The 24185-nt window shown below is 42.2% G+C and overlaps 1 protein-coding gene across 2 annotated transcripts in view; it reads left to right on the top strand.

Annotated features, from left to right (window-relative positions):
- ARAP3 (ArfGAP with RhoGAP domain, ankyrin repeat and PH domain 3) overlaps positions 1–24185 on the top strand; it is a 149892-nt gene that overhangs the window by 89546 nt on the left and 36161 nt on the right. For both annotated transcript variants that reach the window (XM_077474240.1, XM_077474239.1), the window contains exons 20-23: positions 1781–1993; positions 8054–8159; positions 16371–16518; positions 20869–20937. In XM_077474240.1, coding sequence (XP_077330366.1) covers positions 1781–1993; positions 8054–8159; positions 16371–16518; positions 20869–20937 — 536 coding nt within the window. The remainder of the gene's footprint in view (positions 1–1780; positions 1994–8053; positions 8160–16370; positions 16519–20868; positions 20938–24185) is intronic.

Below are 24185 nucleotides of genomic sequence, written 5' to 3'. Positions count from 1 at the left end.
ATGAACAGTTATGCTTGTGTATTTAACTGTTCACAACCCCTTTGAAAAATATTACATATATTTGAGCGTTAGAGTCCTACATTACAGCTGGGTTCATATGCAGTTTAATATTCATATTCATATTCATATTAGTGACAGTCACATAGCAGTCAGTCTTTTCTCAGCTTGAAATGGCCATTAACTGGAAGCGTATAGTTTACAATGTGAAGCATCTTGAAAATCTGTACTGCAATTATATTCTCTCTTTATGTTAATATATTTTTAAAATTATGTTTAATATTATATGGTATGTGGAAATGGTTTTATCCCACAGTGTGTTTTCAAAATGCTTAATTGTGATCTAAAGGCCAATTTAATCCTTTCAATTTTAATTGGAGTATACAGAATAAGTACCTATACACTGACCATCAGTACGTAAATTATGTCTGTGTCATATTACATATATTAAAGAGTACAGCATTGTAAAGGTTCATTCACAAAGAAAAACAAAGCTTTAGCTTGATACCAGGACATTCATGGTCAAATTAACTACAGAGAATAAAAAGGGGGGGAGGGGATCTTTAAATGTGGACTACAGAAGGGGAAATGTTGAGGAGATAGGTATGGAGAGAAATGGTGGTGGAAAGGAAGGAAAGAGGGAAGAGGGGTAGTTCAGGGTTAGTTCCTCCTCTGTTTCTATCTGCATATCTGGTGTGTGATGAAGTGAATCGGTTTACCAAAGGTGGTAGAATTTGGAAGTTGTAGGTCTCAACTTGGTTAAAGGCAGAACTATGGGCAGAACTTTTTTTTTTTGGATAGATCAAGGGGAGGGTTATAACCCCTGTCTGATTTTTTTTCTCCATCAGTGGGCCATTGGGTAGATGTCTCTTCACTTCCTGTCCCATAGCCAAACTGGAAGTGAGAGGAAATCCCTGCAAATTAAGGGAATTCCTTGGGGACCCCCAGGTCACCGGAAACCAGTGTCCCTATTGGAAGATTTCCCCTCTATTACTTTTCTGGGCACAACCCAAAATTTGGGATTTTCATTTACTTTCACTTTCAATGATAATGGTAAACAGAACAAATAGAGAGGGGGGAATCTCCTTAACCGGGACACAGACAGCAATAAAAACTGACAAGCGTTCTAATCCCTCTCCAATCTATCCAGAACTAAAAAAAAAGTTTTGCCTTTAGTTATAGTTTAAGGAGAGAATTGAGTCTTTAAACCTCTAAGGTATTTAAACCTTTAATGTCTTTAAACCTCTAAGATTCTTTATAGATGATCCAGTCGGACCAAATTCTATGCAACGTGTATATATTATACCTGTCTATCGCTTTAATAAGTTCCATATGCATCCTATCATTAATTAATTCTTGCCATGGACTGTATAGTCAGAGATTTTGTATTTATTTCTATTGTGTTAAAATGGCAGAAATGGACATGGCCCATAAGAAGCAGTCAGATAATACCATTTATAAAAAAAAATCCTGCAGATGGCTGATACATTAGTCTTCCCAGACTATCACATTCACTTTCATGAATCTAATGCTCAGTGTGTTCCTATCTTCAGCTCTGCCATTGTTCCACATTATATAAAGCACAGTTGTTATATGAATGAAAAATATTGGGGGGGCACAGTAGAGGTACCAATGTCTTGCATACACATGAATTTAGTGCATATTATACCATTTGCCCAGCTCACTATAAACTGACTAGTTTTCCCGATTCGGGAACATATTACACATCTGCCAGGTATCTATGGATTCAGTATGTAGTACTCATAGTGCTATGTTTGTACAGGTCTTTGTCACGAGGGGATATATCGGAAAAATGGAGCCAAATCTCGGATTAAACTGCTGATGGACGAGTTCCGAAAAGATGCCCGAAATGTCAAACTTCGCATCAGCGACAACTTTGTTGAAGATGTCACGGATGTGTTGAAGAGGTTTTTCAGGGAACTGGATGATCCCATTTTCACAACAGAACTCCATCCACAATGGAGAGAAGCTGCAGGTAAAAAAGCGGGAGCAATCTGCCCATGTCATCCCAAAGATAAAGCAGACATTACAGTATTTGTGTATAGCAGTGACCTTCAAACTATGGCCCTCCAGCTGTTGCCGAACTACACGTCCCATGAGGCATTGTAAAACTCTGACATTCACAGACATGACTAAGCATGATGGGAATTGTAGTTCCTGAACAACTGGAGGGTCATCGTTTGAAGACCTCTGGTGTATAGTATACCCGGTGAAATCTAATTTACCACTCGTGATTGGCTCTTTTTCCAGAAGTGTTCACAATGCTGGAAGTAAAATCATTCTTGGTGAGATTATTACTAGTGGATCTGCACATCTTGAGGGATGCAGAGATACAGGTTTTCTGTACTTACAATACTAGGACCGATTGTGGAGTTATAGCAGGCAGGTCCTATAACTTACCGTAGCAGTATGCTGGAGAAAGTTTAAGGAACCTAGTCACATGTATGACCAGAAAAAATAGAAATCTACAATATTTTTATAACTGACTAGAGAGAACTGTTTCTCTGCATATGTAGAATTTTACTTTAATGCTGAACTCTAGACAAGTATAAAAGATACAAATGAATGCAACGCTGTAATGTCTAATACATCATTAAATGTATTCTTTAATTATGAATATATGAATATAAATATGAGCAGTACCTGAATTTGACCTGGTATCAGCCTCCTGCAGTCTCTGTACAGCAGGGCTGGAGTGTGAGGGGAAGAAGCAGCACAAGAAGTCAGTCAGTTTAGGCGCTAAAGTAAGCAAAGTAAGATGAGCTCATCAGACTGTTCATTTTTATCTCGATAGGTTATATGCACATGGGTGGTGTAAATGCTATGGCCACCTTTTAGAGAAAATGAATAAATGCACATGTATTTGCAGGTAAAAAAAAAGTGTATTTTTGAATTTTGCTCACAGTTGCAAAACCGGATTCTGGAAGACTTATCCTTTATCTCCCTCCATGCCTAGATATGAGCTTTAAATTGGAGAGCTGGAGAAAGTGCCAATGTATTACCAGTGTGGTGATAGAAGACAGGACTTGTAGTTCATTCATAAATCTGTGTGAATGAATGACTGGCTGTACGGTTCTGCTTCCGTGCTGATTTTAAAAGTTATAGCGGATGCAGAGTAGTAGAATCCCTGCATGTTGCCATGGGAGGGGGACGCACAGCACACCCAGCCAGTCCCCATTCCAGCAGCCTGACAAAATATATGACAGGCTGAAATACATGGCAGCTGGATGCCGTACCGAGTGGTACTCGTGTTTAGGTCCATATGCATTCAGAAATGTATACCCCAAGTGCAGAATTCCATGACTGCTGGGCTGGAACATTGCAGCTGTGCCTTTTGGGCACCCCAAAATGCTAGGATTTGATGCAGTTCATGTGTGTGAGGCCTTTCTTTTTTGGCTGGTGTTTTTCTTTAAATCTTTTATGTTAAGCAAGTGTACTGTTCCATGTGTGACATTCGGAGTCTTGTTACAGCAGCAGCACATTCATCTTTGTTGTTTTGTTTGCTGTTTACCATAAAAGTTAAATACTGTTCATTAAACCATGAAATTAAAAATCAAGAAAAGTAACAGGGAGGCGAAAGTACTTGCTTTATCTGCATGTTTATTAATTCTTTTTGCTGTAAACAGATTATGATTCTGTTTTTTTTTTCTTTATTTTTTTTTCCAGTCAGCTTGTATACATCTCATCACTAGGGGTATGGGGTATATATTTCAAGGAATGCAATGCTTATACGTTTCTGCATGCCCTTGAACAGGGAGGGGGCATCTTGAGAGGATTTCCCCAAAAAACTGAGATTGCCCCAAACCAATCTAGCACAATGTTGGCAGGCATCGGCTTTTTGACACCACAGTCCCCAAGGGAGAATGCTGGCAATTAGCGGGAGGAGCAGGGCTCACGTTCCACCTAACAAATAGGTAGTGTTATGATTGTAAACGTTCCTCATACCTCTAACCAGCCCATCAATGCCTGTGTATAAGAGAAAATTGGTAATGAACACACATTAAAGAAAATGTTTTATTACTTTTTAACTAATATTTTCCTTTTCAGGTTGTCAGAGATTTCCTGTGCTGTGTGTGCACCAGTGATAGCAGGACAGAGTTTGGGAGAGCACAGATCCCCCATTATCTTGATTTTTCAGACTGTGTTTGAGCAAGAAGTTCCCACCCCTGGCATGGTTTTAACTACCCAAGGGACTCTGGGGAAGAGATTTATCACTGCCCATTTTTGGATTTAGCTGGTGTATGTTTATAGACATTTTTATCTTTCCGACACACACCTGATTAGGGGACCAATAAAACCAATTCACTAGTGATAGAGCAACCACCTATTTGCCCCCATGAGGAGAAGGGTTAAGCATGTGGAACATGGCACCTTTTTTTGCCAATACCCCCTTCTAAGCACCCAGGGTGCTGAAGAGCCTGGTGCTTGTCATTTCCATGCTTTGCTTTGGGGCTCCCGCACTATTAGTTCATGGCCCTGCGTTTTGGCTTTCCTTTCCGTGCCTTGGGTATTCTCTAATTTACTGGCTACAGTATTAGCAGTTCTTGGCTTCTGTGACAACCCCATTGTGAGATATTAAACAATCTCCTGTTGAGGGAATAGTCAGTGCGAGCTCTGTCAGGCATCGTGCATTTAACTGTCCAGATATTACAGCTCGTCAACTGAATCCGGAACCTTCAGAAACTGACTCATTGTTTAGAGCAGCCATTCCCAATCAGGGTTCTTTGAAACCCTAGAGTTTCTCCAGGGGTTGATAGGGTCCCTTGACCAATGAACAGTATCTGCCTCTCAGATAAGTAACCATTAACAATGATTTTGTTTAGCTATCTTTAATGGGGGAAATTATGGACACTGAGCCCCAATGTAAATTGGTGGTCGAAAATTCGGCTGGTTCAGCAGGGACTGGCCAAATTTTGATCCATGTATGGGCAGCTTCTCGGATCTAATTATTGTATTCTGCTGCCCAGGAAGGCTCCCCACACACTCTCTCCCCTCCATCCCATCGGCAGGGTACAATAGCACTGTGGGAGGCATTGCCCCATCAATGAGTGTGTTTATGGGGCATTAAAGCAATTTTCTTAAAGTGGTTGTAAACCCTTACAACACACTTTGATCTATCTCCTAAACATATTTGGCAAAAGACAGGCACTGCTGTCTACGGCGCATGCGGTCAACTGCAATATTCCGCGACTGGCAGCTCCCGTGCACATGCGCGGGAGTGACGTCATCGCCGCTTCACCGAATGACAGCGGAGGAGCAGCGAGACCCACGAGAAGATGGATGCGCCGGACTACAGGGGACAGCGGTGACTTCGCTGGCTCCTGTGTCAGGTAAATGACACATAATGGACTACTATGCGATGCATAGTAGCCCATTATGCTTTACCTTTGCAGGGAATGAAAGAGGAAGTAAACCCATCAGGGTTTACTTCCTCTTTAAAGAAAGAAAATCAATTCCTCTATGGTAAAATGGTTAGTCTTCCCTTAGAGTATCTAGGTCTAGTCCTGGACACAGTTGAGGCCACAGGATAAACAGTTCTGGAGTCGTTTGACTCTCCACTTTTGTATGATAGTCCTAGGTCTAATAGTAGCCTCAGTTGTATTTGCCCTTATTATTCTCCAGACCTTTACAATGCAACATTTTTTGTCACCAAGGACCAGGTTGTCTCTGGTGTAGTGGCTCTGAAATCTGGCCCTGAAGCAGTGGCAATCCTTGCTTCCTGTCTTCAGGGGATCCTCACAATGAATTCCAGTATGTTCGGCTTGGGAGGAGTTTTGTATTCTCTTTCTGCGCAGTGAATTTGATTGTGTCGCAATCAGAATCCTGGAACTTCTGAGTTTTGCTGTCTCTGCAGAGTTGCACTATCCTATTGGGGGATATCTGATCTGGATTCATTCAGACGACACTACAGCAGTAATGTACATCAATCATCAGAAGGAACCAGAAGTCTCACTACAGCAAGAGAAGTAGACTGGATATTGTCCTGAGTATAAAGCATTTCAGCCTTGCCTGCTATGTACATTCCAGGCGAAGGCATTTAACAGGCAGATTTTCTCAGTTGGCAGCATCTGGAGTCGAGAAAGTGATCCTTACATCCAGAGGGGTTCCAGGACCTGTGTCACAGGTGTGAGATGCCAGATATGGATGTCCTGGTCTCCAGTGTCAACAACAAACTGGATAGGTTTGTCTCCTGATACAGGAATCCTCTAGTAGAAGCAATAAATGCTCTGATGTCCATGCAAGCTTAGTAAACCCTGATCTTTACCTCTTCCTTGTTTGCTTTATAGCTTCAAGATAAAGGGCTTCCAGTGATCCTTAATGGTCCGGCTAACCCAGGTGTATGTGGTATGCCAGCTTGGTAAAACTTCTGGTAGACACACTGCATAGCCCCTGACAGTTTGTCAGGTTCATTTGTCTCAAAGACAGATTTGCCATTTTGCTTAATGGTCCTTGACCTTAACAGCATGGCTGTTGAAACCCAGTTTCTGATAGACAGGGAAATCTTACCTCATAAAAACTAGGAAGTCTATTTCTCCCAAAGTCGATCATCAGATATGGAAGTCATACTAGACTTGAAGAGAGTATCGGGCTTCCATCCTAGTAGTTTCTCTGTGGGACAAATACTTTCCTTCCTGCAGCTGGCTCTGGGCTAGTGTTTGGATCTCAGCACTATCAAGGGTTAGGTTTGTACAGGTCCCATGTAGCTCTCCCTGTCCATCCCGCTGTGAATATGGGGGCTCAAAATCAGTTTTTCTCTGCATTTCATAAACTCTCATTAAAACCCATTAGACATTTCTCTCTACTTTTACCCACAAGTTCATGTTTCTTGTAGCCATCAGTTCTACGAAGTAAGAGTCTGAAATGTTGGCCTTATCCTGAAGAAACCCTTTCTAGTTGTGTATAAGGGTGATGATGAGGCCCAGGACTTCCTCCTTGCCTAAGGTAGTTTCTGTCAATGTCCTGCTTTAACCAGGACATTGTTCTTTCATCCCTCTGTTTGGCTTCTGTGCATTTAAAAAGAAATTTCCCTCCATTGTCTAGATTTGGTTGTGAGAGCCTGTCTCTCAGTCACTGCTTCTTTCAAAAAGACTAATTATTTTTTTATCATCCCGGATGGACCTTGTAAGGATGCATTAGCTTCTTGTTTCACTACCTTTTGGTGGCTCAGGCAGATCATTATCATCATTTGCAAGGCTTGCACCCGGTACTCTGCTTACACGTTCTCTAGGTTATACCAGGTAGAGGACCTTTCAGTCTCATCTGATGCCACCTTTAGGCATAACATCCTTCAAGCCACTCTTTGAGCTGCAGGCTGTACAAAGATTTTATGTTGTCTCTTTCTTGGGCCTGTTAGTGGCCTTTTGCTATATGCCGACTCCTCAGCTGAACTACTTTTGCACGTCCTGAGAGTTAGACCTCCTGTGTCCCTCAATGGATGAGGAAAAAAACAATGGAGGTTATTTACTAAAGGCAAAGCTACTTTGCACTGCAAGTCGCTGTAGATCTAAGGGGGACATGCAAGGAAAATAAAAAAACAGCATTTTAGCTTGCACATGATTTGATGATAAAATCAGCAGAGCTTCCACTCATTTCAGATCTAACCCTTAGATTTAGAGTGACTGCACTTCCAAGTGCACTTGCAGTGCAAAGTGAATTTGCCTTTCATAAATAACCCCCAATGTTTGTACTCATTATAAAATCCTTTTCTTGGAGTCCATGAAGGAACACAGGTCCCACCCCTCTAGGTTTCTGATCATGCTGTCAACACTATTTTCTTAAAAAACAGAGGCATGGTGGTAGTAGGAGGGGTTTTCCTGGGCTGTCCTACAGTACAGTTTTGTTTGCCAGTATCCAATCATCCTGTAGATGCCAGTATAGCTAGAAAGTCAAAGACTGTGGTCTCCAATGGGCTCCAAGGAAAGCATTTTATAATAAATATATAAATCCTGTTTTCTTTAATGAGTATTTTCATTATGTGTCTGCTTACATTTTATCTTCCTGTTTAAATAGTAAGCATTTATTTGATTTTTTTAAGAACATCAAGAAAAGTCCAAGAGGCTAGAAAATTACATGGAGCTTATTAACCACCTTCCTAAAGTAAACCGAGCTACACTGGCCGCACTGATTGGTCACCTCTACCGGTAATACCTCTACATTTGCCATAACTGTTAATATATTTATAATGTTATATTCGTTTACAGTAATATTTATAACCAATTAATTCTGTTGTGGTTTTCCAATGTTTAGAATTTAGGAATCAAACTGATGGAATCAGGGTTTGTAAAAAGGTGTGACTTGACAACAAACTGGTTTGTGCAAGTCAGAATTCATGAAGGATTACTCCAAAGATGTTTGCTTAAACTGGCCAGTCTATGCACAGTCTATACAACTTCTTCTGTTAATTGGTAAAGTGTCTGGAAAGATAAGGAAACAAAGTATTTATTTATTTGGATAGTGACATCACATGGGTGGGGATTCTTATATTGGTGACCTGAGATCACCATTGAGAGCCAGTCTGTGCCAATGGAGCGTGCCATTTCTGCAGGAGAAGGGACATGTCTGCTGCGCACTTTGCTTAGTTATTAGAGTAAACTAGTGAAAGGTCAAATACTGTATCTATACTAGTTCTCTCAACAATGGCACTTATCAAAAATGCATGCTGGCTGAGAGAACTGCTGGATCCACTATTAGTGGTTTTCTGCCCACTAATCACTGACCGTTCATTTGCCTATAACACTGATTCTCAGCCAGTGGATTTCACATTTACAAAGTGTAGTGTCTATATTGCTAATAGTAACCCAGGTCTTCCCTTTTTTACCTGTACAATGAAAAATAAAAGCTGGAATCTGGCTCTTCTGGCCCTATTCTTTCACAGAAAACAGTTTAACAGTTGGATTCAAGGCAACCTACCACCAATAATGTATTTTTTTATATTTATATGGTAGGAATGTTGTATGGTTTCTATGGTTTTGGTTCAGATGTTTTTGCGATCGAATGCTTAGTTGTCATAAAATTGCAAATGACAGTATTCTCACAAAAGTAGTTTTCTTCAGTATGGAGAATCACGGTAGCCTCAGTTATTGTGCATGTTTCTACTTTAGCTTACATTCTTTTATATTAGTTAGCATTGAGGCAATTTTAATAGATTTATGGGCCTTTTGGCAAAGTAAAGGCCCTACCAGCAATTTATGCCCATACTCGCAAGAATTAAGGTATAAATAGTTACAAAGTTACATAGTAGGTAAGGTTGAACAAAGACTATAGTCCATCCAGTTCAACCTGTGTAGATGTACGTCTGTCAGTGTCGATTATCATTTCCCATATCCCTGTGTGCTGTGCTCTTTAAAATGTACGCCCAAACGTCTTTTAAAAATATCAATATTCCCCACTGACACCACCAATTGTGAAAGAGATTTCCACATCCTTATCGCCCTGACAGTAAAAAAAAAACCCTATGAAACTTAGGGTTAAACTGCTTCTCCTCCAATCTCACTCTGTGGCCCCATGTTTTCTTACACGCCCTGAGACTGAATAGTTTTTTCCTATGCTGGGATTGCCATTGAGATATTTGTAAATCGCTATTCTATCTCCTCTCAAGCATCTCTTCTCCAGCAAGAATAAATGTAGTATTTGTAGTCATTCCTCGTAATTAAGGTCCTCCAGTCCCCTTATTAATTTTGTTGCCCTTTTCTGGACTCTTCAGCATATCCCTTCTGAGGTCTGGCGACCAGAACTGGATCTAATACTCCAGATTTGGCCTAACCAGAGTTTTATAAAGTGTCAGGATTATAGTTTTATCTCTGGAGTATATCCCCTTTTTTATGCACGCTAAAATTCTGGCCACTTTGGTAGCTGCAGCTTGACATTGCATGCTATTGCTCAATGTGAAGCTGCAATGTCAAGTATTCTACTAGGACCCCCATATCTTTCTCCATCCTTGATTCCCCCAGAGGTTCTCTCCCTAGTGAGTAGTTTGTGTTTAGGCTTTTAGCCCCCAAGTGCATTACTTTACATTTCTCCACAATAAAGCTCATTTGCCATGTAGTTGACCACCCGATTATTTTATTCAGGTCTTTCTGTAAAATGTTTATGTGAAGTTATTGCCCTGCTTATTTTTGTGTTGACCACAAAAACTTAGATTGAGCTATTTATACCGACCTCTATATAATTTATGAATAAATTAAACAGAATTGGTTCCAAGACAGAGCCTTGGGGTACCCCTCTTACCACTCCATATAGAAACATTTATTTATTAGTACTTTCAAGCAAGGCAAAGTACAGGGGGGTCAACAGGACACAGTACAGGGGGGCAGGAGTGCACAGTACAAGGGGTAAGCTTAGCCTGCTGGAGGCTGAAAATGGGTCACAGAAGTGTAGAACGAACTGTACTGCCATGATCCCCAGGAGGAGTATAACCAAACTAACTTTGGCTATACTTCTATTAAATAATATTCATACATAATGGTCAGCTAACTCTGCTGCAAGGGAACATTTTGGATGGTGTTCATTATTCCATGTTTAGATGTCCCTGGTTATTTTTTGCAGGGTGGGCGCTACCAGTAGGCAAACTAGGCAGCCGCCTAGGGAGCAGCCTTGGCCGGTCTGCAGGAGTTTACCGGAGGTCTGCAAATGGAGAGGGAATGTGTGCTACGGGGGATCGTGCAGAGACATGGGTTACACTGACAGATCCTTCCTCTGTCTCCCCCAGTTGCAGAGCCGCTCAGCGTTTTAAGGCTCTGATTGATGCTGAGGAGCTGGCCCACCTCCTTCATTGTCACTTGTTGGTACTTATGAGGGGGCGTGTCTAGCCATGAGATGTTCCTGCCTGTCACTGGGGGGTGGGGGGGGGGCGGTCTTAGGGATGATCGTGCGGTCCTTCTGGGCAGAGAGCGGCATGGAGGTAAAAAAAAAAAAAAAGTCTCTTTATATGCAGCCACTGCACTGGAATGTGAGAAATTAAGTTGAAAAATGCTCTGCCAATTTCTCAGGACAGTCAGGACAGTACTCCGCGAAAAAACAGAAACCATCTTGATCTTTGTTAGCTTTTTTCCTTCTATCTCGAGACTTTTAGATAGAAGTAAAAAAGTGCTGTTTGCTGACAATGATGGTATCTGGTTTTTCATGTAGCACTTTTGGGAATTGGGAAGAGCAGTTTTCAACCCAATTTCTCACAGTCCTCTCCCCTGCGTTCACCCTTTCCTCTCCCCTGCATTCACCCTTTCCTCTCCCCTGCATTCACCCTTTCCTCTGCCCTGCGTTCACCCAGTCCTCTGCCCTGTGTTCACCCAGTCCTCTGCCCTGCGTTCACCCAGTCCTCTGCCGTGCGTTCACCCAGTCCTCTGCCTTGCTATCACCCAGTCCTCTGCTGTTGCTCAGTCCTCTGCCCTGCTGTCACCCAGTCCTCCGCTTTTACCCAGTCCTCTGCCCTGCTGTCACCCAATCCTCTGCCCTCCTGTCACCCAGTCCTCTGCCCTCCTGTCACCCAGTTCTCTGCATTGCTGTCACCCAGTCCTCTGCCTTGCTGTCACCCAGTCCTCTGTCCTGCTGTCACCCAGTCCTCTGCCCTGCTGTCACCCAGTTCTCTGCCCTGCTGTCACCCAGTCCTCTGCCCTTCTGTCACCCAGTCCTATGCCCTGCTGTCCCTTAGTCCTCTGCTGTCACCCAGTCCTCTGCCCTGCTGTCACCCAGTCCTCTGCCTTGCTGTCACTCAGTCCTCTGCTATCACCCACTTCTCTGCCCTGCTGTCACCCAGTCCTCTGCCCTTTTATCACCCAGTCATCTGCTGTTGCCCAGTCCTCTGCTGTTACCCAGTCCTCTGCCCTGCTGTCACCCAGTCCTCTGCTGTCGCCCAATCCTTTGCCCTGCTTTTTTCCAATCCTCTGCTGTTGACCAGTCCGCTGCCCTACTGTCACCCATTCCTCTGCTGTTGTCCAGTCTTTTGCTGTCACCCAGTCCTCTAAATTTTTTGGGGAAATGTTGGCAACTATGCTTGCTGTGTTTGGGGGCAACAAACATCACAGGGGGCTATAGACAGGGCCGTTGCATTTTTGCACCCTTTCTGTACTGTATAGAGGTATGGAAATGATATTTATTTTCTTACATCAGGGGATACAGAGCCATAGTAATAACTATGTGGGTTATATTGGCGTATCAGGTGCTGGACACTGGCACGCCCCTTAAGGCGTGAACATCCCCCATATAACCCCTCCCATTAGTGGGAGTCCTCAGTTTTTTCGCCAGTGTCTAATGTGTTGGGCACGTGCAAGGATGTGTGTACCGAGCTCCATGAGTAGTAATCCTTTGAGAGCCAGCCATCCTGACCAGGTCCGTTCTGATGTCTCCGCAATGGACTAAATGAATGGTACCCGGGCCTTGTCATCCGAAGACATGAGGTTTTGCTTGCGAATGCTTTAAAAGCTGGGCCCTGGGATCCAGTACTTTTTGCTAGTAAAGCCAATTTATGAAAAAAGGAGTTTAACAGGTTTGACTGTTGAATCCCACTCTATAAAAGATCGTGGGTGATCTCCTTCAGTATTGTCTACTTTTGACTAAGCCCAGGAAGCCGGCTTCCAGATTCGCTTACTATAGAATCTGGAAGGCATAGGTTTCTTGGTATGGATCCAGGGGTTGGCACCCCAGGAAGTATGTCAATAGGCAGGATTCCTGCGTATGGGATCTGAACTGAAGCTGGCCTTGACTTTTATCAAGAGCCAGATCCAGGCCGGGTCAATATTTTTTCCTACGGCCTCTTTCTTCCCACTCTTGGTGTGTAGCTTATTCAGGGGGTGACATGGTTTATTCCCCCTATCAAGACACCTCTAAGTCCTTAGGATTTAAAATTGGTCTTGTCGGCTTTGTTAAATCAGCTGTTTGAACCTTACGAGAAATTCTTTTGGTTCTTTGACAAGAAAGATATTCTTTTTTGCTTGCCATTTCTTCTGCTAGAGGAGTATTGGAACTAACGGCTCTGTCTTGTAAGAGCCATATTTCATCATGCATAAGGATGAGGTGGTTTTATGTCCTCATCCTGAATTCTTACCAAAAGTGGTAACAGGTTTTCATTTAAACCAAGATATTATTCTTCCTTCTTTCTCCCCAGAAGCCTTAATCTGTGGAAGAGACAGCACTACAGTCTCTTGATGTAGTAAGAGCAATCAGAATCTATTTAAAGGTGACTACTCAGGTTCGCAAAACACAGGTTTTGTTTGTACTGCCAGAGGGTCCAAGATATGGATAGGCAGCATCAAGATCCACTATTTTACAAATGAGTTTATCAAGGGATGGATCAAGCTTCAGCTTAAAGAAGAACATTCTTCCTTCTCATATTAAGAGCACACTCATCCAGGGCGATTAGTGCCTCTTGGGTGGTGCATCATCAGGCCTCTATAGCTCAGATCTGTAACACCGCAACTTGGTCTTCGGTGCAGATGTCTATCCGATTTGATCAAATCGATATCAAAGATTATGAGGATATTGCCTTTGGGCACAGCATACACTGCAGGCTGCAGTATGAGTCCTCTGGCCTCCTGTTTCCTTGATTCTGTCTCCCCCCTTCAGTTGCCATTGCTATGGGACATCCAACATAGTAATTAGTATGGCTCTGTGTCCCCTGATGTAAGAAAAGAAAATAGGATTTTTAAAACAGCTTACCTGTAAAATCCTTTTCTTTGAGCGAGCTTATCCTAATATGCAGATTTCGACGGTCAATTATGCGGATCGGGCCTTCTTGGCACTGGATGCCATCAAGGCATTTGACATCTATGATGTGATATCTGTGGGGGGTATATTCTGTTAATGGGTTCAATTGATATACTCTAGCCCTAAGGATTTGATTAGGGTTAATGGTGTGCAATCCTCCTCCTTTAGGTTATTTTGTGGCACAAGGTAGGGGTGCCCTTTGTCACCCCTCCTTTTTGCCATTGCCATTGAACCATTGACATCCCTTCTCCGGGTGGCTTCAGTCATAATGGACTTGGTAAGAGGAAATATGGAAGAAAAGGTAACATTATATGCTGACTATATTATTCTATTTTTATCAAATACTTGGTCCTCTGTGCCAGCGGCTTTGAGCTACATGGATGAGTTTGCTAGGTTCTCAGAGCTTGCTATTAACTGGGAGAAGTCTGTGCTTCTGCAGTTGGACTCACTCCTGAAAGATTTGCCATCAATATGCCCACAACTTGTAATTGTTTCCTCTTTCAAATATCTGGGAGTTACTATGACCGCATACCCCTTGTCATATACTGTATAGCGGACAATATTGCCCCATTATTGACAAGACTTCAAATGCAAAGTAGGATTTGGTCTAAACTTCCCCTCTCAGTAATAGGCCACATAAATTTAATTTAGATGGTTTGGATGCCGTAATGTTTATATTTTTTACATAATTCCCGTTTTGATTTTTCTGAAGAACTTTATTAAGATTAACAGGATATTTAGAATCTTGATTTGGGGAAATAGGACCCCCCGTATCAAACTAGATCTCCTACAATATCCATAGGAGCCTGAGTGGTTAGCGGCCCTAAACTCGAGGATTTACTTTCTAGCTGCTCAATTGCAGCATCTAGCACAGTGGGAATCAGAAGCCTAAGGCCGCGTACACACGGGCGGACTGTTCGCCCAACTTTGTCCGCTGAACAGTGTTTGGGCGGACAGTCCGCTCGTGTGTGGGCTTTCAGCGGACAGTTTCAGCGGACAGTTGGACGGACAAGGTTTTTCGGAAATTCCGAAAAACTGTCCGCTGAAACCTTGTTTGAGCGAACAGTCCGCTCGTGTGTAGGCTTGTTCGTCAAACAAAGTTGCGCGCATGCTCAGAAAGGATTTTCACGCCGAAAGCTATAATGCAGTGTATAGGACGTCGTATTTTTCGTCCCGTCGTACGTGCCGTTCACGTCATCGCGCACGGTTTCAGCAAACTGTTCGTCCGTCGTGTGTGGCCATGTCCGTCCATGCTAAGTTTGAGCGGACTGTTTGCCGAAACTGTTGGACGGACAAAGTTGGGCGAACAGTCCGCGCGTGTGTACGCGGCCTTAGCTGCTTCCTCGTTTTGTTTTGTTTCTTTTGGTTTTCAGGGACGCCAGCCACTGCTAGCCCTGGATGGAGTCATCAGGTGCTCTGCATTTTCTAATATACCCAGTACTTATATATAAGGTGTGGGAATCTGTTAAGAGGATAATGGGGGTTCCCTCCCTAACCAAATATACCCCTATTTGGGGCAATGAAAGGCTACCTGAAATAAAGACTCTCCAGGGCTTTCAGCGATGGGAGCGAGCAGGGATTCTTATCCTATCTCAACTCTATGAGAGGGGGGTACTCAAATCTTTCGACCAGTTGGTAAGGGAATCCTCCTTGAACCCTAGATGTTTTTTTCAATTTTTGCAGCTTATGGCACATGGCTTATATGCCAAATTTTCTTCTTCTCCTGTTTTGTTTCCCCCGGTCCCTGGAAAAAATGGGTCAGGCTAGCATAACTAAAGGCCTAATATCCGTTACATATACGTCTCTATTACAGTGTACTTCTAATAAGTTTCACTATCCATCTAGAGAAAAATGGAAGCGTGATATTAGTCCTATCTCTGACCATGTCTGGGATAGGATTCTACAGGCTCTCCCCTTTGTATCTCTTTCACCCTCATTTAGATTAACACAATTTTATATACTGCATAGGGGGCATATATGACCCCAGAATTTTTGTTTAAAATTGGCTTAACAACTGACTTGGCTTGCTCCAGATGTGGCAATCCGGGGTTGTTGATACATTATTATGACGATGCTCGAAACTCCAGAGGTATTGAGCAGAGGTTGTGGGTACACTTAATGGGATTTTTAGATCTGAATCTCCCAGTGGATCTTTTAATGTATCTACTGGGCTATCTTGATATCTTGGTGCTTAAACCAACAATGTGGTTTACTGTCGTAAGAGCGCTTTTTGTGGCACGGAGACAAATTGCCATTAGGTGGATCTCCCCTCACCCGCCGACTATATCTGATTGGATATTTGATCTGAATAGATCCATTTCCTATGAGAGGCATGTTTTTTGGGAGGAATTTATCTAAGAGGTTTGATACTATCTGGAAACTTTGGTTTGACCACATGGATATGGGACTGAGTTAGGAGGTACGATTCCCAGAATGTGGACATATGGGAGTAGGGGGAAGGAAGGGAATTATGAATATTTATGAGGTGATTTCAATGTTCTATATATTTGTTTTCTCTCTGTTTTCGTGTATATGTTGTGATATAAAAAAAAATGGAAAATAAAATCTGATATAAAAAAAAAAATTGGTTTAATACAGTATTTCTGATGATCTCTGTGCATTGCTTTATTTACTTATTTTTTGTGATATTCCAGGGTCCAGAAATGTGCAGATCTAAACCAGATGTGCACCAAGAATCTTTCACTTCTATTTGCTCCAAGTTTGTTCCAAACAGAGGGGAAAGGAGAACATGAAGTGAAGATAATGGAGGACTTGATTGACAATTATCCTAGTGTTTTCTCTGTAAGTAATGTACTTAATACATTTTGTTTTCTTGAATGAGTTACTGGCATTCATGTGTAACCTAGTCATCATAGAAATAAGGGAGCTACTACTGCTGACTTTTAATGTGCAAGTTTCAAGGTCGGCATCTTTATCCTTTGTAACTTAGTGAGTTTCTGACCTGGAACAAGCACGTGTTGTGCTTATTCCAGGTCACTGATTTACCAGGTAGTAAATGAAGTGTAAGGATCACATCCCTGGAGCATGTATCTTCAGACACAGGCAGCCATTGTATGTTAAAGACTCCCCCACACAGACTGTTCCGAGCAAGGCTGCATGCACTACGCAGACTTCAGATTAGTCCTATACACTACTGTAAAGGATGCGACTGATGCCTAGGCGGGCAGTTTCTAGCCTTTACAGTGTGATACTGTGCATAACTAACTCTTTATCTATAGATTATGAGGCCTGCAAGGAGGTAGATTCCACTTTTTTTTTCATAGAAAGCCATGCAGGTATAGTAAAGCTGACCATACATGGTTAGAAAATTATTCGAAAGAGACTGTCGCTCAGCTTCAGAGTCTTGGCAATCTTCTTATAGCTTAGGCCATTTTTATGTAGAGCATAAATTATTTTTTTTAGATCATCAGAGAGTTCTTCGCCATGAGGTGCCATATTGAACTTCCAGTGACCAGTATGAGAGGGTGAGACCTATAACACCAAATTTAACACACCTGCTCCCCATTCACACCTTGTAAGCCCTTGTACACGCGATCGGAGATTCCGACAGAATGTGTCCGATCGGAGCGTTTTGTCGGATATTCCGACTGTGTGTGGTCTGCATCGGACTGTTTCCGTCAGAATATCTGACGGATCAAATTTTCCAACTTGCTGGAAATATTTTCCGACAAAATGCTCCGATCGGACATACTCCGATCATGTGTAGAGAATTCCGATCGGACAAAGTGCCACGCATGCTCAGATCAAATTCCTACATCAAAGCTATTGGCTACTAGCCTGAACGTAGTCCTGTTGTAATGAAATAACGTCATTGCGTTCTGAGCGATCGGATTTTCCAACAACTTCGTCCAACCGTGTGTATGCAACAGTTTCGGACAAGATCCGTCGGACAAAATCCAACGGACACAATCCAACGGATTTGGTTGTCGGAATCTCCGACCGTGTGTACAAGGGCTAACAATAAGGAGGTCACATGATACCAGGGAGGGAAGTTGGCTAATTGGGCCCAATTTGGACATTTTCACTTAGGGGTGTACTCACTTTTGTTGAGTTATTTTAAGGGGACAGCAAATTTACACTGTCATACAAGCTATACACTCACTACTTTACATTGTAGCAAAGTGTAATTTCTTCAGTGTTGTCACATGAAAAGATTTAATAAAATATTTAGAAAAATGTGTGGGGCACACTTAAATTTTTTGAGATACTGTAGCTTCCCAGATCTTCTGCCCATTTGGGAGAGGAATATATTGTTGTGTGACCTATGACCACCTCTGCATATAGAGATGGTGTGTGTAAGTTAGTGGGAGGGCATCATGAAAAAATGTATAGATATCCGAGATAAGGTGAGTCACATAAAAATTCAAAAGGAGTGGGTTTATCAAAGGTCAGGGATTGTGATTTGGAGAAGAAATAATGTTTGAACTGGAGGTAAGAATAGTTGTTTAGAAATCTGATGCTTATGTTTAATTTTTGTAAGGGATAGGAGTTTATGAGTGAGTGGGTATACCATATTTCATATCTGGAAGATTCCAGCCTGAGTCCAGGGATACATTTGGGTATAAGAAAAACTATCAGGCATATCGGGGTTGAAAAGCATGTTCAATAAGGATGGACAAGGAGAAGAGAGAGAGAACTTTTGGGAGCATTTCTTCCATATAGAGAGCGCAAACAGCATCTAATGTAAACATAGGCCTCATAATTGGACCAACGATGTATCCAGGGCTGACCATATCATGGAACAGGGATTGATCGGGCAAGTAACACTCATCTCTATCTCAGACCACCTACTGGATAGTATTCTGGTGGACCATGTAACAATTGCCTTGAGATGAGTGGCATAGTAGTATTTGATGAGATATGGAGCTCCCATACCACCCTGAGAGCGAGGAGCTAGTACTACTGAGCTAGCTACTCGTGAGCTTTATTATGCCACATAAAAATTAAGAAATAATCTTTGTGTAGCTTTCAGCTGTGACATTGGAATGGAGATTGACAATGTTTCAAACAAATATAAGAGCTTCAGCAATATAGACATCCTAAGGACATTGATCCAACCTCGAGGGAAAGAGGATATGCATCCCATTGGTGTAAAAGACGGCCAGTGTCTCGAAAGAGCGGAGGGAAATTTGCCTGGTAAAGGGTGGAGTATGAGAAAGTTAGATTTATCCCTAAATATTTAGGAGCGCGAAGTGGAGAAGTTCTGTTGTAGTGTGACAAGGGTAGAGGGAGGAATGTGAAGGGGTAAAGCTTCTGATTTGCTTGTACTGGTCTTATATATGGAGAGTGAGACACATTTTTGCAACAAGTCATGCAGGTTTGGGAGGCATGTCATCTGCAAACAAGGAAAGTTTATACTCCCTCTGTCGCAATGAAACCCCACAGATGTCAGGATGGGATCGAATAGCTTCAGCCCGGGGTTCCAAACACAGGATAAAGAGCAAGGGAGATAAGGCGCATACCTGTCTTGTACCATTACTCCAAGGGAATGATGGTGACAAAAAAGAGGAAAACTGTACCTGGGAGGATGGCCGGGAGTACAAAGCTTGCAGTGCAGCTATAAAGGGGCCGTCAAATCCATATTTAGAGAGGGTGGAAACATAAAAGGCAAGCTGAGCCGGTCAAAGTCTTTTTGAGCATCAAGCCTTAAAATAAGGGCTGGACGGGCTGTTTTATTGAGCAGATCAATAAGGTCAATGGTGCGTCTCGCCATTATCACCAGTGTGTCTGGTAGGTACAAAGCCTACTTCGTCTTTGTGTATAAGTATGGGAAGTATGTGGGAAAGTCTATTAGCCAAAATTTTTGTAAAGATTTTGTAATCTGAATTAAGTAAGGCTATGGGTCAATAATTATCGAGAAGGGAGGGATCTTTTACAGGTTTCGGGATCCCAGTGATGTGAGTATGAAGAAATTGGCATTGAGGGATGGTCCCTTTTAACAATGAAGCGAATAGGGATAACAAATGTGGGCGTAATTTTGTTAGGAAGGTTTTGTAATAGGAATATGGCAGACTATCCGTGCCAGGGGATTTGTGAATTGGAAGATTTTTGATGACCTCAGCTAATTCTTCAGGAGTAATCACAGCATTTAAAGATGAAAGATGGGCCGAGCAGAGTTTAGGTAAGTGTAAAGAGTCAAAGTTGGTCTATGTGAATTGATAATTGTAATCAGTTTTTAGACCATTATATAGACCATGATAAAATTCTCCAAATACTTTGGACATGATACAAGGGCAGTAAGTGGGGGACCCGTTAGTTTGCATAAGGAAATCTGGGGATGAATGAAAGGGGCAAGGTTTCAATTTGTTTACAAGCATTCTGTGAGGCTTATTAAAATATTCGTAAAATTTCTGTTTGCAGGGGTTACATTTTAACACATGCATGCACTGTAGATTTTTTTCAAACAGTTTTCAATTAATTCCACTACTAATGTTTAGAAAATAGTTTTGGATCAAAAAAGGCGACATGACGGTTCGTTTTTTGTGACATCAAACTTTGCATTTTGTTAATCAAAATGAACCCACTAACGTTTCTAAAGTTGAATGATCGAGCATATTGAGTGCTTTTTCGATGATTTTTTAACCATGTATGGCCCTCTTTACTCATGGCCTTCCTAGCTCAGTGTAGGCTGCACATTTATACTAACTTTAGTGTCTCATCTGAGGTTTGTATAGGGCAAATGTTAGAGCATAGGATGTAAAGCATAGGGTGACTGAGCGTACATGAACAGTGGCAATTAGAAAAATGGGACTCTGTGTAGTCAGGTGTGGTAAGGCATAGTCAGGGGCAGGAAAATGAGCAGAAAAACGTTCAAGTGTGAATGGGGGCTAACATTCTCATATGAGAAGTCAACTGTGGCAGTCCCTTACTTTTCCCTAGACAGAGTAACTTTAAAGTATATCTAAATCCAAAAACAAAAAATAATATATTTCACTGGTTCACAGATCTTGGTGGCAACATTTGTTTTGATTTAGGTCCAGAACATTGCTAAATGCAGTATCCCTTGTCACTGCCTAGAAACAGAAAGCACAAACAAACGTATTTTTCTTGCGTAGAGAGTTATATTATTTGATAATTTTAACAAATCAAAAAAAAAAATTAAATAAAAAATGCGTTTCATTTTTATTTAAGATTGATGAAGAGCAGGTGACACAAATGGATTTGGAAAACAGCCTGATCACCACCTGGAAGGATGTACAGGTAACACATCTTGTTGTGTATTTTTGTTATATATTCCATCTAAATGCTTTCTCATAAAGTATTAAAATTGAACTCTGTGCACCATTATTTTATTAGCTTTTAGAGGTGTTAGTAGCTGTTTACCTAGGCTCAATGTTTGATTTCTTTATACAGCAAAAGGTGCCATTTATGTTGTGCTAGACAGTACAGTCCCCCCATCAACACCAGTGCTGTCTGCTGCTTCAGTAAAAGAAAAAAAAAGGCCTTGGTCTATCTAAATATGGGGGGACATGTGACACTTTGGGGTTGATTTACTAAAGGCAAACAGACTGTTCACTTTGCAACTGTAGAGCTTAGTAAATGAGGGGAAGCTCTGTGGACATCCAGTCATGTGCACCTTGTTTACTAAGCTTTGGAGCAACTGCACTTGCAAAGTGCACAATTTGCCTTTCGTAAATCAACTCCAAAGGATAGGTTCACACCTATGCGTTTTTTAGTGTGTTTTGCAGAAATGCTGTACAGTCTAGTTAGCATGGTTTTCTATGGGACACGTTCACACCTATGCGTTTTTCAGCCGCTGCATTTTTGGAAAGAATCAGGGACTTTTTTCCCCGCAGCAGATTGTGTTTTGCGTGTAATGGACTTCAAAGGACCCGCACGGAAAATGCAAGTGTTGCGTTTGTGATGCGCTTTACATGTGTTTTTTTTCCTCCTTAACAAACTGTGAATAGCTGGTTGTTAAGGAGGGGCGGCTACCGCATCCTTAATACCTGATGAGTCATTGGCTGTCAGCGGGGTTCCACACCGACAGCTGAATGTAAAAAGATAAGGAAAAAAAACAACATGCCCCCCCCAATCCTTACCAAACCCTTATCCGAGCATAACCACTTCCCACCTGGCCACTGTACATAAACGGACAGGTGGTCCTTTCCTCATCCTGAGGATGGGGCCGTGCTGTGGCTCGATCCTGTGATCACTGTGATCACAGGATCCAGCTGAGCAGAGATTGGGATATGGCCACTGTGATTGGCCGCCTTGATCACGTGACGGCTGTGTACAGTTCTCCTCCGCCAAGCTCAGTGAGAGCTCAGTGCGGGGGGTGTGGGGGAATCTGCAGCCCTGTGACAGCTCTCTGTGTAAGGATGATTTTATACAGAGAGCTGTCACAGATCCCCCCATAAACAGTACACCAAGAACCACTGTCACCCCTGTCCCTATACACATGTCAGTGTCCCCATAAAATATCTGTCACAGTGCACAAAACATCTGCCAGACCCCCATCACTGCCAGTGGCCGATCAACATCTGTCATTTCTACCATAGCTTGTGGACCCTTTAACCTTCACACACACCAAATAATATACACTTATTTGGGTTATTTTTACCAAAGCAATGTAGCAGCATAATTTTTGGTCACAATTCATGAAAAGAAATTACTTATTTGCAAAATTTTGTAACAGAAACTAAGAAAATTGCATTAAAAAAAAAAAAAAATGTCTTTTTTCATTTGTAGTGTAAAAAATAAAAACCCCAGTGGTTATCAAATACCACCAAAAGAAAGCTCTATTTGTGTGAAAACAATGATAAAAAATTTAATTTGGGTACAGTGTTGCATGACCGCGCAATTGTCATTCAAAATGTGAGACTGCGGAAAGCTGAAAATTGGTCTTGGAAGGGGGTGAAAGTGCCCAGTATTGAGGTGGTTAAAGGGTGAACTCACCATTTTAAGTTCAAGGAATCCTGGTGGAGAGAAATCAATGTTGATAGTAAACTCCATGTCATGTACTTATATTGTATCAATTGAAGCATCAATTCACAGGGTATACTGACTGAAAATAGGTACCACCAACCAATTCGGTCATGTAACAATATCCTAGTTCATTGTATGCAAATTTAGCAGTCTTTGATATTATGTCCAAAGCAGCAGGTAAATACTGAGGAGTACTAAAACAGACTGTCTCACGTAGTAGGAAATTGATTAGGAGTAAAGCTGTGTCACCTATGGTTTTATGTGAGCTTGCCATATTAACCCACATGCACTTAGGCTCACCACTAATCCCTTGTTGGGACTAAGCAGGTGCTCCACAGTTCTAGAATAATCAGAATGAGACACTGTAAGGCCGCGTACACACGCGCGGACTGTTCGCCCAACTTTGTCCGCTGAACAGTGTTTGGGCGGACAGTCCGCTCGTGTGTGGGCTTTCAGCGGACAGTTTCAGCGGACAGTTTGACGAACAAGGTTTTACGGAATTTCCGAAAAACTGTCCGCTGAAACCTTGTTTCAGCGAACAGTCCGCTCGTGTGTAGGCTTGTTCGTCAAACTAAGTTCCGCGCATGCTCAGAAAGGATTTACACGCCGAAAGTTATAATGCAGTGTATAGGACGTCGTATTTTTCGTCCCGTCGTACGTGCCGTTCACGTCATCGCGCACGGTTTCAGCAAACTGTTCGTCCGTCGTGTGTGGCCATGTCCGTCCATGCTAATTTTGAGCGGACTGTTTGCCGAAACTGTTTGACGGACAAAGTTGGGCGAACAGTCCGCGCGTGTGTACGCGGCCTAACATGTAGCATCAACTCTTGTTATAAAGCAAAATAACTTGTTACAAAGTTTCATAAAGCAGATACAGGGCTGTCAAGCTCTGGCTGTCATCCAGACACCCACCCATCCACTATAAGGCCTTGTGCACACTGGACATTTTTACAGCTGCTTCTAAGAGTGTCTGACGTTTTTTTTTTCCCTTCCTTTAAACACCCCTCTATGTTAGCCTATGTGTCCATGCACATATAGGTTTTTTTTGCGGTGTTTAGTAACAGGAGCTTTTAAACTCCATGCACGCTAGCATTTTTTAACCACTTGCCCACTGGGCACTTATACCCCCTTCCTAACCAGGCCAATTTTCAGCTTTCAGTGCTCTCACACTTTGAATGATAATTACTCAGTCATGCAAAACTGTACCCATATGATTTTTTAGTCCTTTTTTTCATACAAATGGAGCTTTCTTTTAGACTACTTTCACACTGACACATTTTTCAGGCACTTTAGCGATAAAAATAGTGCCTGTAAAGCTCCTGAAAACTGCCTCACCTGCAGCCCGAGTGCTTTCACACTAGAGCGGTGCGCTTGCAGGATGAGAAAAAAAGTCCTGCAAGCAGCATCCTTGGGGCCGGTGCGGGAGCGGAGTATACACTGCTCTTAAACCATTGAAATTGGCAGCGGTACTTTGTGGGTGCTTTTAACCCCTTTTAAAGACAGAAAATTATGTAAAAAAAA

This window comes from Lithobates pipiens, unplaced genomic scaffold (genome assembly GCF_037356315.1).
Source record: "Lithobates pipiens isolate NorthernLeopardFrog02 unplaced genomic scaffold, aLitPip1_a1.2 Scaffold_8, whole genome shotgun sequence".
In the NCBI taxonomy this organism is placed as follows: Eukaryota; Metazoa; Chordata; class Amphibia; order Anura; family Ranidae; genus Lithobates; species Lithobates pipiens.
The sequence above is the reverse complement of the archived record's forward strand: the minus strand, read 5'-3'. Positions and strand labels throughout refer to the sequence as shown.